The 16,510-nt window shown below is 43.3% G+C and overlaps 1 protein-coding gene across 7 annotated transcripts in view; it reads right to left on the reverse strand.

The window, feature by feature from the left end:
- WDPCP (WD repeat containing planar cell polarity effector) overlaps positions 1-16,510 on the reverse strand; it is a 2,103,513-nt gene that overhangs the window by 102,910 nt on the left and 1,984,093 nt on the right. For 6 of the 7 annotated variants that reach the window (XM_069234220.1, XM_069234221.1, XM_069234218.1 and 3 more), the window contains one exon: positions 9,403-9,503. The exons of the other annotated variant lie outside the window; for it this stretch is intronic. In XM_069234220.1, coding sequence (XP_069090321.1) covers positions 9,403-9,503 — 101 coding nt within the window. The remainder of the gene's footprint in view (positions 1-9,402; positions 9,504-16,510) is intronic. 7 annotated transcript variants of the gene reach the window in all.

Below are 16,510 nucleotides of genomic sequence, written 5' to 3' on the forward strand. Positions count from 1 at the left end.
GATGGCCATTGAATTTGGCCACATGTCATCAGCGCATCACAATGATCGGGTTGGAGGGGAGGAATGCGGGAGGCTGCTGTCAATCTCTCTATTACAGCAACTGCCCATTAGAAGCCAAGATGTGGGACCTGATCACAGACCCCTGCTATACTACAGCATCTCAAGGACACCTGTAGATGCGAAAGACCGAAGTTGCTATTAGAAGCTCAGAACCAAAGCTGTTGTCTTTGACATCGCCTCCCCTGCCATAACAACATTTAACGCTTTGTGAGACCAAGGTGAAGGGAAGGGTAGCTAAAGGTATTAAACAGCTGTCATGGTCCACAGCCAAAGGATCAGTGGATCAGCATATATTAGGCAGCTCTGTGTACACCATCCTATCAACCCCAAAAAGCTACGTCCATTATATCAACCATTCACCTGCAGCACTTCTGATCAGAGAGGGGGCTTGCAACTCACCTCAGCCCTGTCTATCCACTTGCACACAAGAAATACAGATTCTCCACACATAGCCAGGAGCTTCTTCCAGCCTACCTCAGATTTCCTTTCCCCATAACCTGGAACATGCTGTTACTCTGTACTCAGCACAGTCCTTTAGTGTTTAGAGTACTGAAGTCTATGTCTTTCTTTTTTCAATCCTATAGGCTTGCATTGTTGAAAGCAGGAAGCAATATTCATCACCACACAATAACAACAGAAAGGTATTTACCTTCATTAATAATCTTTCTGGTGGCTGCTGTAGCTTCCTGTAGATTCCTCATATCAAGAATCTCCCCCAGGCGCCAGATTGGATCTCGAACATTTGCGATAGCTCTCCTGTGCTGATCGCTATCACCATGGCTCTACATTTGCGAGATGCTGCATCATGGCGCATCCTGGCACTCTGACGGCAGTATTTGTACTTTTCATCCCATGCCCTTAGAAGCTGAGACAAGCCTGATTAATTTAAATGAATGTAGCACACAAAATCACTTGGTACTGTTTTGTCAGCACAGCAACCATTCTTCAGACTGGAGAGGTGAGTGGGTCTGGGGAATCTCCAGGTAGGAAGAGTATGCACCAGAAATATTGTTCTTGAGAGCAAGTCACTTTTTATTTCTGATGGATACTTCTACCTGCACATGTGGGAAGATTATCCACGATAAAGATTGTTCTTGAAAGCAAGTAACTTTTTTTTATTCTGATGGATACTTCTACCTGTATATGTAGGAAAAGTATCCACCAGAAATAGTGTTTTTGAAAGCAAGTAACTTTTTTATTTTGATGGATACTTCTACCTGCATAGAAGACCAGAGAATTGTTCTTAAAAGCAAGTTTTTGTATTCTGATGGATACTTCTACCTGCATAGTGTTCATCTTATGGATTGATTATCACAGCAGTACCACATAGAGATGGGTCTTAGAAAAGAAACGGCCAAAGGGCCCACTCCCACAGCAATATGGCTAAACCACCCAACCATAGGCAAGTGCATACAGAACGAGCATTCTGAAAGAAAAGACACAATGAATCATGACAGTCTGGTGGCATCCTAAACAGAAAAATCACCAAAGCAAGGCAGAAGCAAAACCCAAGGGATGCTCCTCTTCACACCTTTGGTTACATGTTAATATTTGTAACAGAGAAAGGTATCAAAGAATAGAGTATTTAGTCTGGACAGAACACACAGAATTAATGAATTTGGCAGATAAGGCTGATTTCAATACCGTGGCAACAAAAGCAAGCTGCAGTATGGGAAATGGGCCATCCTACACATCAGAGTCCACCTGAATGAGAAGGCAAGGATACGTCATCTAAAGAAAATCACGACGTCCAGATACAAAGGAACATGAGACGTACATTTGGTTATACTAATAGAAGGAAGTAAACATTCGTCATACAACAACATCATAGCCATCCAAGGACAAAGGGAAACAGAAGTACAAAGTTAAAGGACAAAATAACAGTATACTAGTAGAAGGAACGGGAAGGGTCACAAGGAAACACCCATGTGACAACGAAGGAAATAAGCAAGGTACTATAAACAAAACCATCCAGCAGAAGCTGGTGACACAACAGATAACTACGTGTAGGAAGAGTCTGTACACCTGCACAGTCCATGGGAACAGGTCTAAAATAACCACTCTCTACATGCCAAAATAATGGCAAACATCACTAAGAAGGGGGAAAACAGTCAACACAGCGAACAAACAAAATGTGAAAGAACCAGAGCATGAACCAAGGACAGTGACAGAGAGACATCCACAGGAGTCAAAATGAAACACAAACATCGATTCATTTAAATACACCACGATTCCTTGTTATCCTTCGTTCATTATGGGCTTATTCTCAGGCCCTTTCTCAGTCTGGCACGAAGGAGACTGACTCATGTTAGATTTATTTCAAAATGGAGTGATTACAACTTTTAATGAGTGTAAGCAAAGCTTCCACGTTGATGAAACAGAAAGGTTTCACTACACATAGACAAGAGCTCCTGACTGGACTGAGGGACGCAGCAACCAGAAATTTCACTCCATTTGAGAAATGGATGCGACACGCAACAGGATCTAAAGGCATGATTACACAATTACATGCACTTCTATTAGACATTACACCTTATGACCATAAGAAACAACGACAGTGATTGCAAGAGTTAGCAAGGACACCATTTCACTCGCAGTCGATGCTTCCTGCTGTGGTGTTAACTCATCAAGCGGTACTCAGCATTTCCAGTAAAAGGGGTCACTGCAAGCCACTCTTAGGGCCCGATTGAGAAATTAACTAACAACGCAACAGAAAGGAAAAAAGATTTTGAAATGGTCTGGGGCCATGTAATAACCTACCTCTTGTAGGGAGCCCTGTTGTTTCTATAGCCGAGGTTGAAGGGTTTGCACTTACAGACAATGTAATATACTGTATAGTGGGGAAACGCACCAAGAATCTAAGCTCACTGGAACAATGACAAATAAACTAACTATCATGAACAGTGGGATACGAGATTCTATAGCCCCTCCCTATTCAGTACTATATTGGGTGGGGGGGTTGAGAAATACCACTGTGTTAAATGTGAAGATTGGGGTAGGGGGTAGTGGGAAGGTGGGGCTTAGATGCCAGTTTGGATTGTGGAAAATCTGCAGGGTTCTTCTACAAGAAGTATCCTAAAATAACTATAATATAATTGGAAGTTATACTGTTTTTTTGTATTCTGTTACCACAAATATGATATACTCTATGCCCCGGTGACCGTGGAATTATGCTCTCTTTTTCTTGTCAAGATGTCTTTCTATATGTTGTCCATGTTAAACAATAGAACAAAAAAGTATGTGAACTGAAACTATCAACTTGCATCTGCTCAGTGCCCAAACAGGCAAACCTAGCCAGAACTTAGCTCCAGACCCTGATCAAAGGGCAATAGTAAACAGAAATGAAGAAACTAACATGAGAATGAGGAACCAGCTAACATGCATGGCTGCTCACACACCAGTAGGAACATCCACCTAATTCAGACCAGGAATGGTGCGAGTTCTGAAGGCCCAATGCACCAAACCTCCCCAAGGTGACGTGGAAGACATGAAGACAAGTGAGAAGAAATCAACCAAGATAGAAGGCAATGGAACTAAACTAAGACCACGTCAGAAGCACCTGCTGGTCTGGAACCAAGGCATCTCACTGTCCTGCTTAACATACCACCAGAGAATGCAGCAGCCTTCAACTGAAGTTGTTCAGGCTGCTAGCAGAGGGCAGTCACAAAGGCCTCAAAAAGCCTCTAAACCTGATTTTATTAAGAGGCTAGAGCAGGAAAATACACCAGCCTGGCCTGGTGAGCACCTATGGTGTTATCACCTTATACGAGGTCCAGGTATCCCCTATTAGTGAAGTGTAGGCAGTGTCAATGGAAGCCAGGGCTCTCTAGAGGTAACTGTGGATGAGCAGAACAGACTTATCTAGGAGACATGCAAAACTTTTGCAAAACCACTATAGTCACACAGCACTTACACACACAAGAAAGAACCACACAGTGTTACAAAAATAAAGGTACTTTATTATGGTAACAAAAACTAAAATACTGTATAGCCAATACACCAACTGGAGGTAAGTAAACACACTATTATATACACAACAGCAATCAGGAATTAGCATAGAAAACAATAGGCATTGGTAAAAGCAATAGCAAACAGTGAGGGCCCTAGGGGAGGGCCAAACCATATACTAAAAAAATGGAATGTGAAAGGCAGTCCCCTACCCTAGGAAGTGGAATGAGTAGAGGGGAGCTGGAGGAACTAGGAACCCCAATTGATGAGTACCAGAGTGACCCCCAGCGACCAGGAGAGAAGAGGTAAGTACCTGGTTTTCCCTGAAACCAACAGGAGGACTTTGGAAAAGGACTGTGCAAGACCCACACAAGACTGGAAGAAACCAAAGGTAGATCTTGACAGAAGAGGACCTGCAAAGGAAGGGGACCAAGTCCAGTTTGCGATGGAGTGTCTGGCTGTGGCAGGAGCCACTACTCGCCCTTATGTGCATGCAGGACCAGGTCGATGGTGGATGAAGAAAGTCAGCAGTGCAGCACAGGATCAGAAGAGGAGTTCCAGAAGTGATGTCCCACGTCGGCGGTCATGATGCAGTCAGTCAGTGGTCCTGGAAAACCACAAAGAAGCCTTGGCAAATGCAAGAGTCGGAGAAGAAGGTTTTGCAAGGCTGAGGAGGACCAGCAAGGTCCATGGGACTCGACCTAAAGAGGGGAGTCCGAGGTGACCCTGAAGAGGAGTTCCATGTCGCTGGAGCAGCAGGCAGATGACTGTGCTTTGCAGGAAGGAGTGCTCAGGGGCCGGGCTACATGTTGCCTGAAGATCCCTTGGACAAGGAACAACCAAGCTTTGGTAGCTGCAAGAGTCATGCACAGGGGTACTGTCCTGCAAGGAGAGGCAAGGGCTTACTGTCTCTCAAGTTGGACAGCTGGTAGAGAGGAACAAGGGGGCCACTCATGACCACCACCTGTGATGCAGGATCCATGCAGCTCCGGAGAAGAGAGGATCCACGCAGCTGGTCATCATTGCAGTTGGTGCCTGCAGATGCAGGGGAATGACTCCTTCGCTCCAAGGAAGATTCATTCTTACTTCTTGTTCAGGCTGAAGACATGTCACCCTTAGAGGATGCACAGCCAGGGAAATGTTACAGTTGCTGGAAGGAGCCGGAGAAACAATGTTGCAAAGCGGAGTCATTCCTGGAATAGCAGATTGTCTGTTTCCTGGAGGGTCCAGTTGTAGTCCAGGTGGCCAGAAGATGAAGTGAACAATGCAGGGGAATCCTGCTGGAATCTTGCACGTCGAATCTGGGAGACCCTAAATAGCCCAGGAGGGAGGATTGGTCACCTAAGCAGGGTGACCACCTATCAGGAGGGGGCTGCGACGTCACCTGCCTGTCCTGGCCGCTCAGATGCTCCCAGGCGCCTCTGCCCCCTTGGATTCAAGATGGCAGAATCAAGTGGATACCTGGAGGAGCTCTGGGCACCACCCCTTGGGTGGTGATGGACAGGGGAGTGGTTATTCCCCTTTCAATTGTCCAGTTTCGCGCTAGAGCCGCGACTGGGGGTCCCTGGACTGGCGCAAACCGGTTTATGCAAGGAGGGCACCAAATGTGCCCTTCAAAGCCTACCGGTGGCTTGGGGAGGCTACCCCTCCCAAGCCATGTAAAACCTATTTCCAAGGGAGAGGGTGTTAACCCCTTCTCCACAGGAATTCCTTTGTTCTGCCTTCCTCTGCCTGAGCTGGTCAAGCAGAAGGAGGGCAGAAACCTGTCTGAGGGGTGGCAGCAGCGCGGGCTGCCCAGAAAACCCCAGAAGACTAGTAGGAGCAATGATGGGGGTCCTCTGAGGAGCCCCCATAGTGCATGGAATCATACAACCAATACTGGCAACAGTATTGGGGTATGGTTCTGACATGTTTGATACCAAACATGACCAGGTTCGGAGTTACCATTATGTAGCTGGACCTGAGTCCAGTACCTCGGTAAAATGGCTTCCTCGCACTTACGAAGTACAGTGAAATGGAGCTGGAGTTCGTAGGGGCACCTGTGCTCATGCAGGGGTGCCACCACACTCAGGAACCTGCACCCTGCCCTCTGGGCTAGGTGGGCCTACCATAGGGGTGACTTACAGTGACCTGGTGTAGTGACCTATAGTGAAAGGCTGCATGCATCTTTTCACACAGGCTGCAATGGCAGGCCTGCAGACACATTTTGCATGTGCTCCCATTGGTGGCACAATACATGCTGCAGCCCATGGGGAATCCCCGGTGCCCCAATGCCCTGGGTACTTAAGTACCATATACTGGGACACCAGTATACCAATTTTGGGATGTGCTAAGTCCTAAGCAACCAAATTTAGAGGGAGAGAGCATGGTCACTGGGGTCCTGGTTAGCAGGATCCCTTAGAACACAGTCAAAACACACTGACAGCAGGCAAAAGGTGGGGGGTAACTATGCCAAAAAGAGGGTACTTTCCTACAGCTAGGAACGGGGATAAAGTTTTGAATGGGCAAACAGCATGTCACCGATCAAACAGGGACTGGCATGGAGCAGCATCTTGTTAGCTAGACAAAACATGTAGGAGAACAAGACAATGCCAGGGGTGTGATCAAAGGCTGTATACAGCTCATAACAGGAATCATCCATCCAACCATACGCCTCAGCAACAGCAACCCAGTGCAGAAGGGCACAAGACCTGAACTACTAATACAAGCACGAAAAACAAGCCGAACTAGGAATGTTGTGCTAGTGCACGCAGATCTGACCTGTCAGAAATGGTATGCAGTCCCCAAGAACAAAATTTGGGAAAACATTGTAATTAACACTAAAAGGCACACCACCTTCAAACTCTCAACATATATATTTGCAGGCGCACTGAACCACTGCAAGTGGGCCTAGATAGCAATTAAGTATGTCTCCCATATGACCTAGTTCTCCAAAAAATGTCAGCCTGTCTGCACAGCTTTTGTAGCTTTCTCAAGGAAAAAAATAATCAAACTAAATAGGAAAGGAATGTGCCTATCTCTGCCTCTCTAGGATCTTTTCAGATATTATTCTGAAAAGATAAGCGGTATCAAAATATAAGTCCAACAAATTAGCATGGACAGTCCTCCGGATCTGGCCACAGAGTGCACGCTGTAAATGTCAAACCTAAGGAACAGATTGGCAGCCCCAAATGCATCTCTAACCACTTGAGCAAAGCAGTCACTCATTAAGTCTGGAAGGAGTTAGGACACTTTCTGCTCCATTTTCGAAAAAGCATAGGAGTATGAGGCAAATAGACATACAGTATCACAAGAACAGAGGGCCACACTATCCAACAAGAACACCTTCTTCTCCGTCACATCAATCCACTTACAATCCACATCCAATGGAACTGATGAAGATGAAGAGGAAGGGTTGTTGACAATCCTTTGATCTACAGACATTCGCCACACAAGACTGTCAGACTGTGTCTTAAAGGATAGAAGGTAGGATCACCAAGAGAAAGGCAATAATGCTGAATGACTTCACCACTGAGTAAGGCAGCTTAGGTCTGCCTATTCCAAATACAGTTATAGGGCTCCAACAGCATCTTGTTGAAGGGTAGTAATGGCTCTGATACAGATGGGCAAGAGTGGAGGATTTACATCAATAAATTAGTTTGAAGTTCTGTCCTGGGACGAGTAAAATCCAAGACCTCTGTAGCTTTGTATAGAGTGTCATTAAAAGAGGAATCGTCTTCTAAAGGAAAGCTTATGGTCCATTCAAGATCAACCTCAGACTTAGACTTCCATCCACTGGCATTATGGAAGTAAGATAGAAACCTCCATGAGATGCTGAAAAAAGAAGGGGCAAAATGCTTCTTTGATGTCATCTACATCTTCCCATACTTTTCATAAAGCCATAATGGTGCACACAAAGAACCCAGAAAAGTAAACTGAAATTTTGTGGCGATGGGATTGAGATCATGGTCTGTATGTCCCTTCATTCTATGGGGTAGTTCTCCAATGGGATGGAGTCACTGGAGGCTGGTTGTGAAAGCCTGTAGACCTTGAACAATGGAATAGCTGACACTGGGTTGGGGCCGTGCACCACACCAGCCATGATGAAAAAAAACTGTGCAAGGCCTTCAGCAGCAAAATGAGCATCAATGCTGGGACAAATCTGACCAGCTGTCCAAAGCTGACTGGCCCCAGGGTTGAAACCACCACTAAAGGGAATATAAATGGCCCGAAAGATCCTTAGAGGCTGTAAGTGAACTAGCAGGAGTTGGAGGTGTCCTAGGAAACAAAGTCTAGATTAACATTGCCAATTGCGTGGGAACAAGCCAGAAAAAGATCTGGCAACATCAGGCATGCCAATGGAACAGAGCAGGGAAAGAGCGCTAGGCCTCTGCCTAACCTGGCAGGAGCAGAGTCCAAAGATGATCTCAAGATGCAGTCTGGGACGAACATGAATAGACAAATTGCCCTGAGGTTGAGAGCAACATGAGATAGGAGGAACGCCTTGCATTTCGATCAATGTAAAGTGCCCAAAGGAGTGCGACCCCAGCAAAAAGGGTGAGTCCTTGGAATTACTTTGGGAGCTGGATCCAGAATGAGACTTGGAATTACTTTGCTAGCCTATGAGGTACATCACAGGAAACACCTTCCATCCACTGAAGTCTGTGGAGACAAACAGTTGAAAAAATGGGGTATGGAATGGCTCTGAACTCAGATTCACTTAGGCAACAGAACTGCAAGGCTGAATAGGAGTTTGAACAGCCGGAAACAGGATCTAGAGCAATACAGAAGCCTTTAGAACATAACAAAACTTAAGAAGAGAGCTCATCAGATCCATGTCAAATGGTACACGAAATACAGAGCTGATGCCAGAGTGCCAGGTGGCACCATATATGGCTCTGTGTCTTCACATCCGGGAGGAGCCAGTGTCAAGTTTGATGAACGGTGCCACCCGATTGGTACAGGAAGGCTTATGCAAATTTTCCAGATCTAGTCTGGCACCTGGAGGATATTCATGAGTTGAGAAATCTGTAGGTAGAATTATCCTCCAGAAATAAACAGAAAGAGAAAAAGGGAATAGAGACGGAGATATGCACACTGACAGTATTAAGAAAACAGGGCTTGCCAACGCAAGATGAGGACTTGGAAAAATGCTTACCGAGTGGGCAAAAATTATAGTTCTTACCTGCAAACAGAACATTCTGATTGACTGTTCGAATAATAACATTCTTCTATGAGTGCCAGTAAAGTCTACATTACGTTTTGCAGAGTTTGTAGACTAAAGGCCTGCATTTCAAAACACAGCTGTTGGTACCTTGGACTTTCTTCACCTTTCGGGTTCCAACTTGGGCCAACTTGGGCCCTCTTTACCCACTACGTTCTTCTAAATTCTGATGGTGAAAAGTCACGCCTTACCTCCCAGGTTCCAACATCGCGTTTTGTCCACCAGAGACGCAGCAATAACATCCATTCCAAGTTCCCTGCTTGTGTCTAATGCCTTCCTTTGGCTTAATTGCCTACAAAAAAGAGGAATCAACATATATGAAGTAGGAAGGATTTTATTCAATACTTTCTTTTTGAGTGGTGTAAAGGCAATTGACCATTTTATGATGAAGCTGTGAGTAGTTGGTGTTTATTCATTTACTTCTACTGAAATATGTCTTGTATTTTTATTGTGGCATATGAATATCTCAAACCCACATAAACATAATATCGACAAATGTGATCACCTTCTTGTTTTTTTAAGGAAAGGAAAGATTGTAACATGTGAATCTGAAGAGCATCTATGTACAGATTAGCTGTGCGATCAGTCATATTAGAACTGCAGAAAAATAGCATTAGAGAGGAAGTAAAATATATTGCCCAGACTGCTGCATTTTATTTTTGCACAGTAGCTTAGTCACTGACGTATCCTGAAACTAAAATTATTTTCTACACCATAAGTTGTACAGGTGAAAACAACCTAAAACAAAGGATCCAGTCAGTAAATAAATGTATATCTTTGACCATGAAAATTAGCCAATACTATTATCAATGTAAGGGGTAGGAGTTTCATTAAATGTAAAAGGTGTCTCACCATTCCAAAACACATTATCATTTTCTTAAAAAAAAGAGATGACTAGAGGTAACTTCTTTATTGGTAGATAATCCAGCTAACTGCAGATACCTCACCTTGTGAACATCCCAGGCGTTCAGTAGGTGCCACAGAAAACAGGGAGGCCAATGTGGAATCAAAGTCTATACCAGAAAAGGCATTACCGAAGGTAAGTAACTTGTTCTTCTGATAGAGACTTCTAACTGCAGATTCATCACCTTGTGAATAGATACCAAGGCACTACACCTGGTAGTGGGTCTGAGGAATGACTCAACCCATGTACATTCTGCAGGACAGAGCAGGCAAAATGCCCCTCCTGCTGCACCTGGGTATCCAGGTAGTAATGCTTACTAAACTTAAGGACGGACACACATTCAGCAGCCGGGCAGATGTCCAAGACAAGGAGAGGATGCTACCTCCCCCTTCCACAGGAAGCAACCTTTGCTCAGGTAGAATGGGCCTGTAACCCTCTAGGGGATTGCTTTTTGGCCAGCACATAGCAGATTCACAGTGGTGTAAAAAAGGCCCCTGTGGTGCGGGGGGAGGTCTGAGCTCCAGGAGGCCCCCCTCTGCACAGTAGCCTGGCCTGAGAGCTCCAGGGTGAGTTTAGAGGGGACCCCTCCATATACTGTGCAGGAGGGCCCCCTCACATTTTGTTACATCACTTCAGATGCACAGTACAATCCACTGGGAGATGGTTCTTTTCCACATCACTTTTCCTTTTTTTTTTTTTTAAGCTCCAGAGAAGGCGATGAAAAGTTGATCACCCTGTTGATATTCCCATCAATAATCAACATATAATCCAAAGGCTCTTTTTGGGACAAGAATGGAGCTGGTCTTCTTCCTTGGAGGTATGAGGCAATATATAGAAATTCTGCAAGGTGACGGAATGCCTTGTGTGAAAGAAAGGTGACTACATTGGGCACGAATGTCACTTTTTCTGGAAGATTAGTTTCTCTGGAAAGAACGAAGTGTACAGTGGTACAACTGATAAGACTTGTAATTCACTCACCCACTTGGCCGATGTTATGGCGATCAGGAAAACTATATTGATGGTAACAGGCAAAGAGGACAACTGTGCATGACCTTGAAAGAAATGCACATGAGATAGGTGAGAAACAGAATACTGCAGCATCAGAAATGGTCTTGGCTGAAACATGTGGGTCAACTCCTTTAAAAACACATTACAACATGTGATTTGAAGAGAAAGGGTGGATCCTGTATATGTAGAAAGGTCTGATAAATAACCTTCAACTGTGGTCATAGCAATCGCTTGCTGGACCAGTGAAGGTCAAAACAAAAGAAAGTCAGAAACTTGCTTCTAAGGGTTGACCAAGACGCGAGGAACACCAAGCAACGTCTCCCAGCGACCTACATATACAATTTTGGTAGATGGCTGCTTGGTTGCCAGAATAACATCAACCACTTTGGGATGAAGATTGAAGGCTATCAACTTCTTAATTTACAAGCTGAAGGTGTAGGTTGTGCAAGCTTGGGTGCAGCATCCTGGCCTGTTTCTACGATAGGAGATTCTCCTGAATGGACAGCCGGATTGGAAGTAAATGTTAATGGTCGGAAGTCCCGGGTACCATACTCTCTGCGTTCAGTCCAGGGCCACTAGGATGATGTGGGCCCAGTTTCTCTTGATCTTTTTCAGTACTCTGGACAGGGGAGGGAGGGATGAAGAGGCATACAAGAGTCCCAAGGACCAGTGTAAGCAAAAGGCATTTTCTAGAGAGGACTGCTTTGGGAACGTCAACATGGTAAATCTTTGACATTGCATGTTCTCTGCATGGCAAATATACCGAGCTGGGATTCTCCCCTTTGTGGAAGACGCCATGTGCCACCTCTGAGATGATGATCAGGGTGATGGTGATACTTATGATGATGATGGAGACAGTTTTGAAGACCTACAAGTCGCCAGTGATCTGGCTACTTCCTCAGACACTAGCCTGTCCTCACCTAGCCTGGCTTTGGCATCAGAGCACTACACCTTATTCTTGACAGTGATCCAGAGAGCGGCAGAAGTCTTAACCTCATACTGTCAACTGCAAAGGTAAAAACTAATATGCTGACATAATTCCTCACGCACAAACTAGTCGGGAGCCTCTTCATCATGATAATATTCACCCTAATCATCACCTTCATCAGCATATGGCGCATAGTCCAGGTCAGAGTGGTGTGTAGGTAAGAGATACATTTTGGGGTATGATAAAACTATCAAATCCATCCCCGCCACTGATGATGCTGGGCTCAGCGTTGTGATATTGCCTGATGGCATTGGTCTCAGCCTCGTAGGTGGCCTTGGACCTGGAGGAAGCCTCGGAGGCTGGAGAGTTGGCACTGAAGGTAATGTTGCAGCCGGTCGTGGAGCCAGATCAGAATGAGGGATCGTCATCGGTTTGAGAGCGAGTGGAGCAGATGGCAGCAGGGACAGATCAGCCAGTGGGAAACCAACTGGCATCTACTTCTGATCCATGGACTCCAAAGATGTTCCAGAGGGATCCACTGAGGCACCAAAAATGTTCCCATGGCCAAGCAAAGCTTGTGGAGTTGTTGTAGTGGTGCTGTCCGTTTTGGATTGGACCATGGGAAGTGCTGGTTCATGGCACGGAAACCAACTTCATGACCTTGAGGAGCCTGCAAAGTCACACAACTCCGAATGGTGGGAGTGAAGTGACAAAAGGGACCCATGCTTGGAGTTTTTAGGTTTCTTATGGTATATTCTTGAGCCCGGTGACCATGACCGTTTATTGGAGTGACCCAGGGAAAAGAGTGTGTCCACTCTTGCAACTTCGACTGAGTCTGCGTCTTTGACTGCTTGAGTTTGGAAAAAGCAAGTTTGGCCTCTCGATCCTGAATGGCCTTCTTTTTTAAACCCCGAAGTCACACGATTGGTGCTGAAGCCCTACATACAGTCTTTGTGGGTGTCAGTGACTGACATTTGTAAATTACATGCACAACAAGGTTTGAACCCTGTTGTTTTAGGGGGTGACATGCTGCACACTATACAGTTTGTGAGAGAAAAATATGTCTGTACGTTATGATAGGATTTGGATACTTCAGGTTCATGTTGGCAGGTGCACAAGAAAGGAACTAATGACAGTGCGCAGAGGTGGGTAAATATAGGGGCACCCACACCATTTCTGGGGCGAGATGGGCCCATTGTAAAACTGAATGCGCCACCTACTGGTGTGCAAGGGAAAGTGTAAAGATGGGACTCCGATTTTCATAAAACATCTTCAGCAGAGCTCCACTGCTCTTCAACCCTCTTGGCTTCTTCCCCTAACATTCCATCTGATGTCATCATTCCCTCATAATATTCCGAACATCTCAGATACCACATATCTCCCCCTTATATACTAACCAAGCATATATTTTAACAGCATTAAATACTCACTATGAACTTATCAAATAATTCATATACATGTTGCATTGTCATAAGTTTTCCCTTTCCCTTTCCCTTTTTTATTATTACTTTAAGAATAGTAATAGAAAATACAATTGACATAATTATCTTATTATTTAACTTTACATACATTTACCATGCTTCAGTTTGCTCCATTTTGTAAAATAACTACATTACATCTGATTTCCCTCACTCTTTGCAGAGCAGAATACTTAATATATCCTTTGCGAACAATTCCTTCCTTTCTTAGAACAACCCAAGTCCCAATTTGTACATAACACCTTTTGACACACTTCCTTCTGTTATAATACTGCACAGTTCTTTCTTGCATACCATTAACATTTTGTTTGATTATCTCGGGATCAACTTTTATTATAGTCTTTTCTCTCAAACACATAGGACACTCTTTTATCCCTGGTTCCCTTCCCTTCAAAGATACAAAGGGTGAAACTCCTGTTACCAAATGTGAAGGTGCTCTGTGTGACCATAGTATCTTCCTTAACTCCTTCCTTCACAAAAGTTGATTTGCTAAAGATAGTTGAATATTTTCCATTATAATATAATTTATTCTTTCTACTAAACCATTTGCTTGTGGTCAGAATAGAGCTACTTTTCAATGAATTATTCCCATCTTCTTTAAATAACCAGTCTTGTATTCCATTGTCTGATACAATTATTTTAGGTATTTCTGCCTGCATAAAGACTTCTTCAAGAAATTCAAGTACTCCTGTTGTATTTACAAGTTCCTTTGTCTTTATAACGAACCACTTAGTATGATAACCTACTAATATTACTATGTATTTATATCTCACTCCTAACCTAGAAATTGGACCTATACAATCAATGGCCAACTTTTCTTATGGTCTTTCAGGACATTCCATCACTGCTAATGGAGGTTGTCTTATTATTTTAGTCTTGCCATTATTTGCACATGCTACACAATTTCTTACTGTCTCTTCTATTTCTCAATCCATTCCAGGCCACCTATATGATTACTTCACCTTTCTCTTCATCACGCCTCAACCTAGATGTCCTTAATGTGCAATGTCAATTATATGTCTACGAACTTCCTTGGGAGGCACTAATTGATTTCTTCGCATCAATTTATAATTGATTATACTGAACTGTTCCTTTACCTTAAAGTAATCACCTATGTCGCTGCTAACTCCATCCTCTTCCTTGCAACAACCCACAACTCTTTCTTCAACCTTCTTCAAGACTAAATTGTTTTCCTTAGCAACATCCCATTCCACCACAGTTATAGCCATCTGTACTGGAGCCATTCTTTCTTCTTCTGCAATCACATCATTCACAACTTCCTCTACAGTAATTGGCACCCTTGATAAATATTCTGCTACAACATTCTTACTGTCTTTGACAAATTCTATCCCAAAATTATAGTCCATTATAGACAATAACCACCTTGAAATTCTAATTTGACATTTTTCTTGCTTAATGGTTAATTCGTATTTCTTCAACCTCTTTGTTACTTCATCAAACAACAAATCATGTTAATCTAAATTTTCCCTACAATCAATATATCATCTTGAAAACATAGTACTTGCTTTATATCTCCAAAGATATTTTACACTATTCTTTGAAACACCGCAGGGGCCGAGGCCAATCCAAAAGGCATTCTTTTTTGACGCAAAGCTCCCAGTGGTGTATCAAAAGACGTAAAATGTCTAGATTTTTCACATAAATTAACCTGATGGCATGCGGATGGCATATCAAGAACATTAAACATCACTCCTTTTCCATCCACTGTTAGCATGCCAGATATATCAGGAAGCGTTGTCATCATTCCTTCATCACATTCCGAGCATACCATGTCTCCACATAAAGTTTCCAGATCCAGTCTGACGCCTGAGAATATTCACAAGTTGAGGAATCCGCAGTTAGAAGTCTCTATCAGAAACATATTTTTTGTTGAAGAGGGGTTTGTGGAACAGAAGAGACATTGTAAAGAAATTGCTACCTGTTAGAGCACCAGCATGGCCTGTGTATATGATATGAAGTGCCATAACAGGCCCTTGTCAAATACCAAGTTAAAGAGGGTGCCAGCTGTTTGCCCAATTACATAATTTGCCCTAAAAAGGCTCTTATAAGAATTCAATATTTTAAGGTTTGGATGTTGTGTATAAGATTAAGCAATTAAAAATTATATAAAAACATTTTTGGAAAATGCAAATATTTAACTGAATCTTTTAGTCGTACCAAATGCGGAGCCTTAAATCTTATCTTATACACAGAACAATGGTTCACCTAATTTCATCATTATGCAAAGAAAAATTAAAGGCAAACATATAATGTATGCAACAAAAATACTCTCAAGCCCTAAGAGTGATTTGATTAAAACATAAGTAAGCACAAATTATAAGACACTTGTGTCGGCTGACTAAGTCCAGGTACAGAGTATAGGAAAATCAACACACTGTCACTTTCAGCCCTTTCATGCTGCTTCCTGAACTAATGTCCTGTTTCATAGATGCTGACGCACCCATCTGAGCGCCACACACATTGTTTTTGTCTACACATTGACACTACTCCGGGGGTAGAGGGTTTAACTCTGCCATCTGAGTAAGTAAAACATTAATAATTTACAATCACTTTTTGATGTCATTGAGCAATATGAACATTAAGTATTGCTGACATTATTATCAATACTGTAATCTCAGGTGTCCCCACCATTTATTTGTCCTGAAGAGAACGTCAACAACGCGCCTGCACACTTACCCATACTAGCTTAAATTAATTGGCGTCATCCAGCCTTATTATATGTGTGAGCTGGACCACATACTTTAAAGTGCTTGGTTGTATATAATCACAATATGCTCACTTCTATGTGATTTCACAATGGGACACCATGCACAATTGTTGTCTTGTTTTGTGTACAATGAATATGGTGCATATATGTTCAATGACTTGTAAAAACCTTGTAAGTTGTGTGCTTAAGTGTTTTTCAATTAAACCATTCTTATGGCTTGAGTGTGGTTTTGTTGTATACATTACATGTTTGC

This window comes from Pleurodeles waltl, chromosome 5, assembly GCF_031143425.1.
Source record: "Pleurodeles waltl isolate 20211129_DDA chromosome 5, aPleWal1.hap1.20221129, whole genome shotgun sequence".
Classification (NCBI taxonomy): Eukaryota; Metazoa; Chordata; class Amphibia; order Caudata; family Salamandridae; genus Pleurodeles; species Pleurodeles waltl.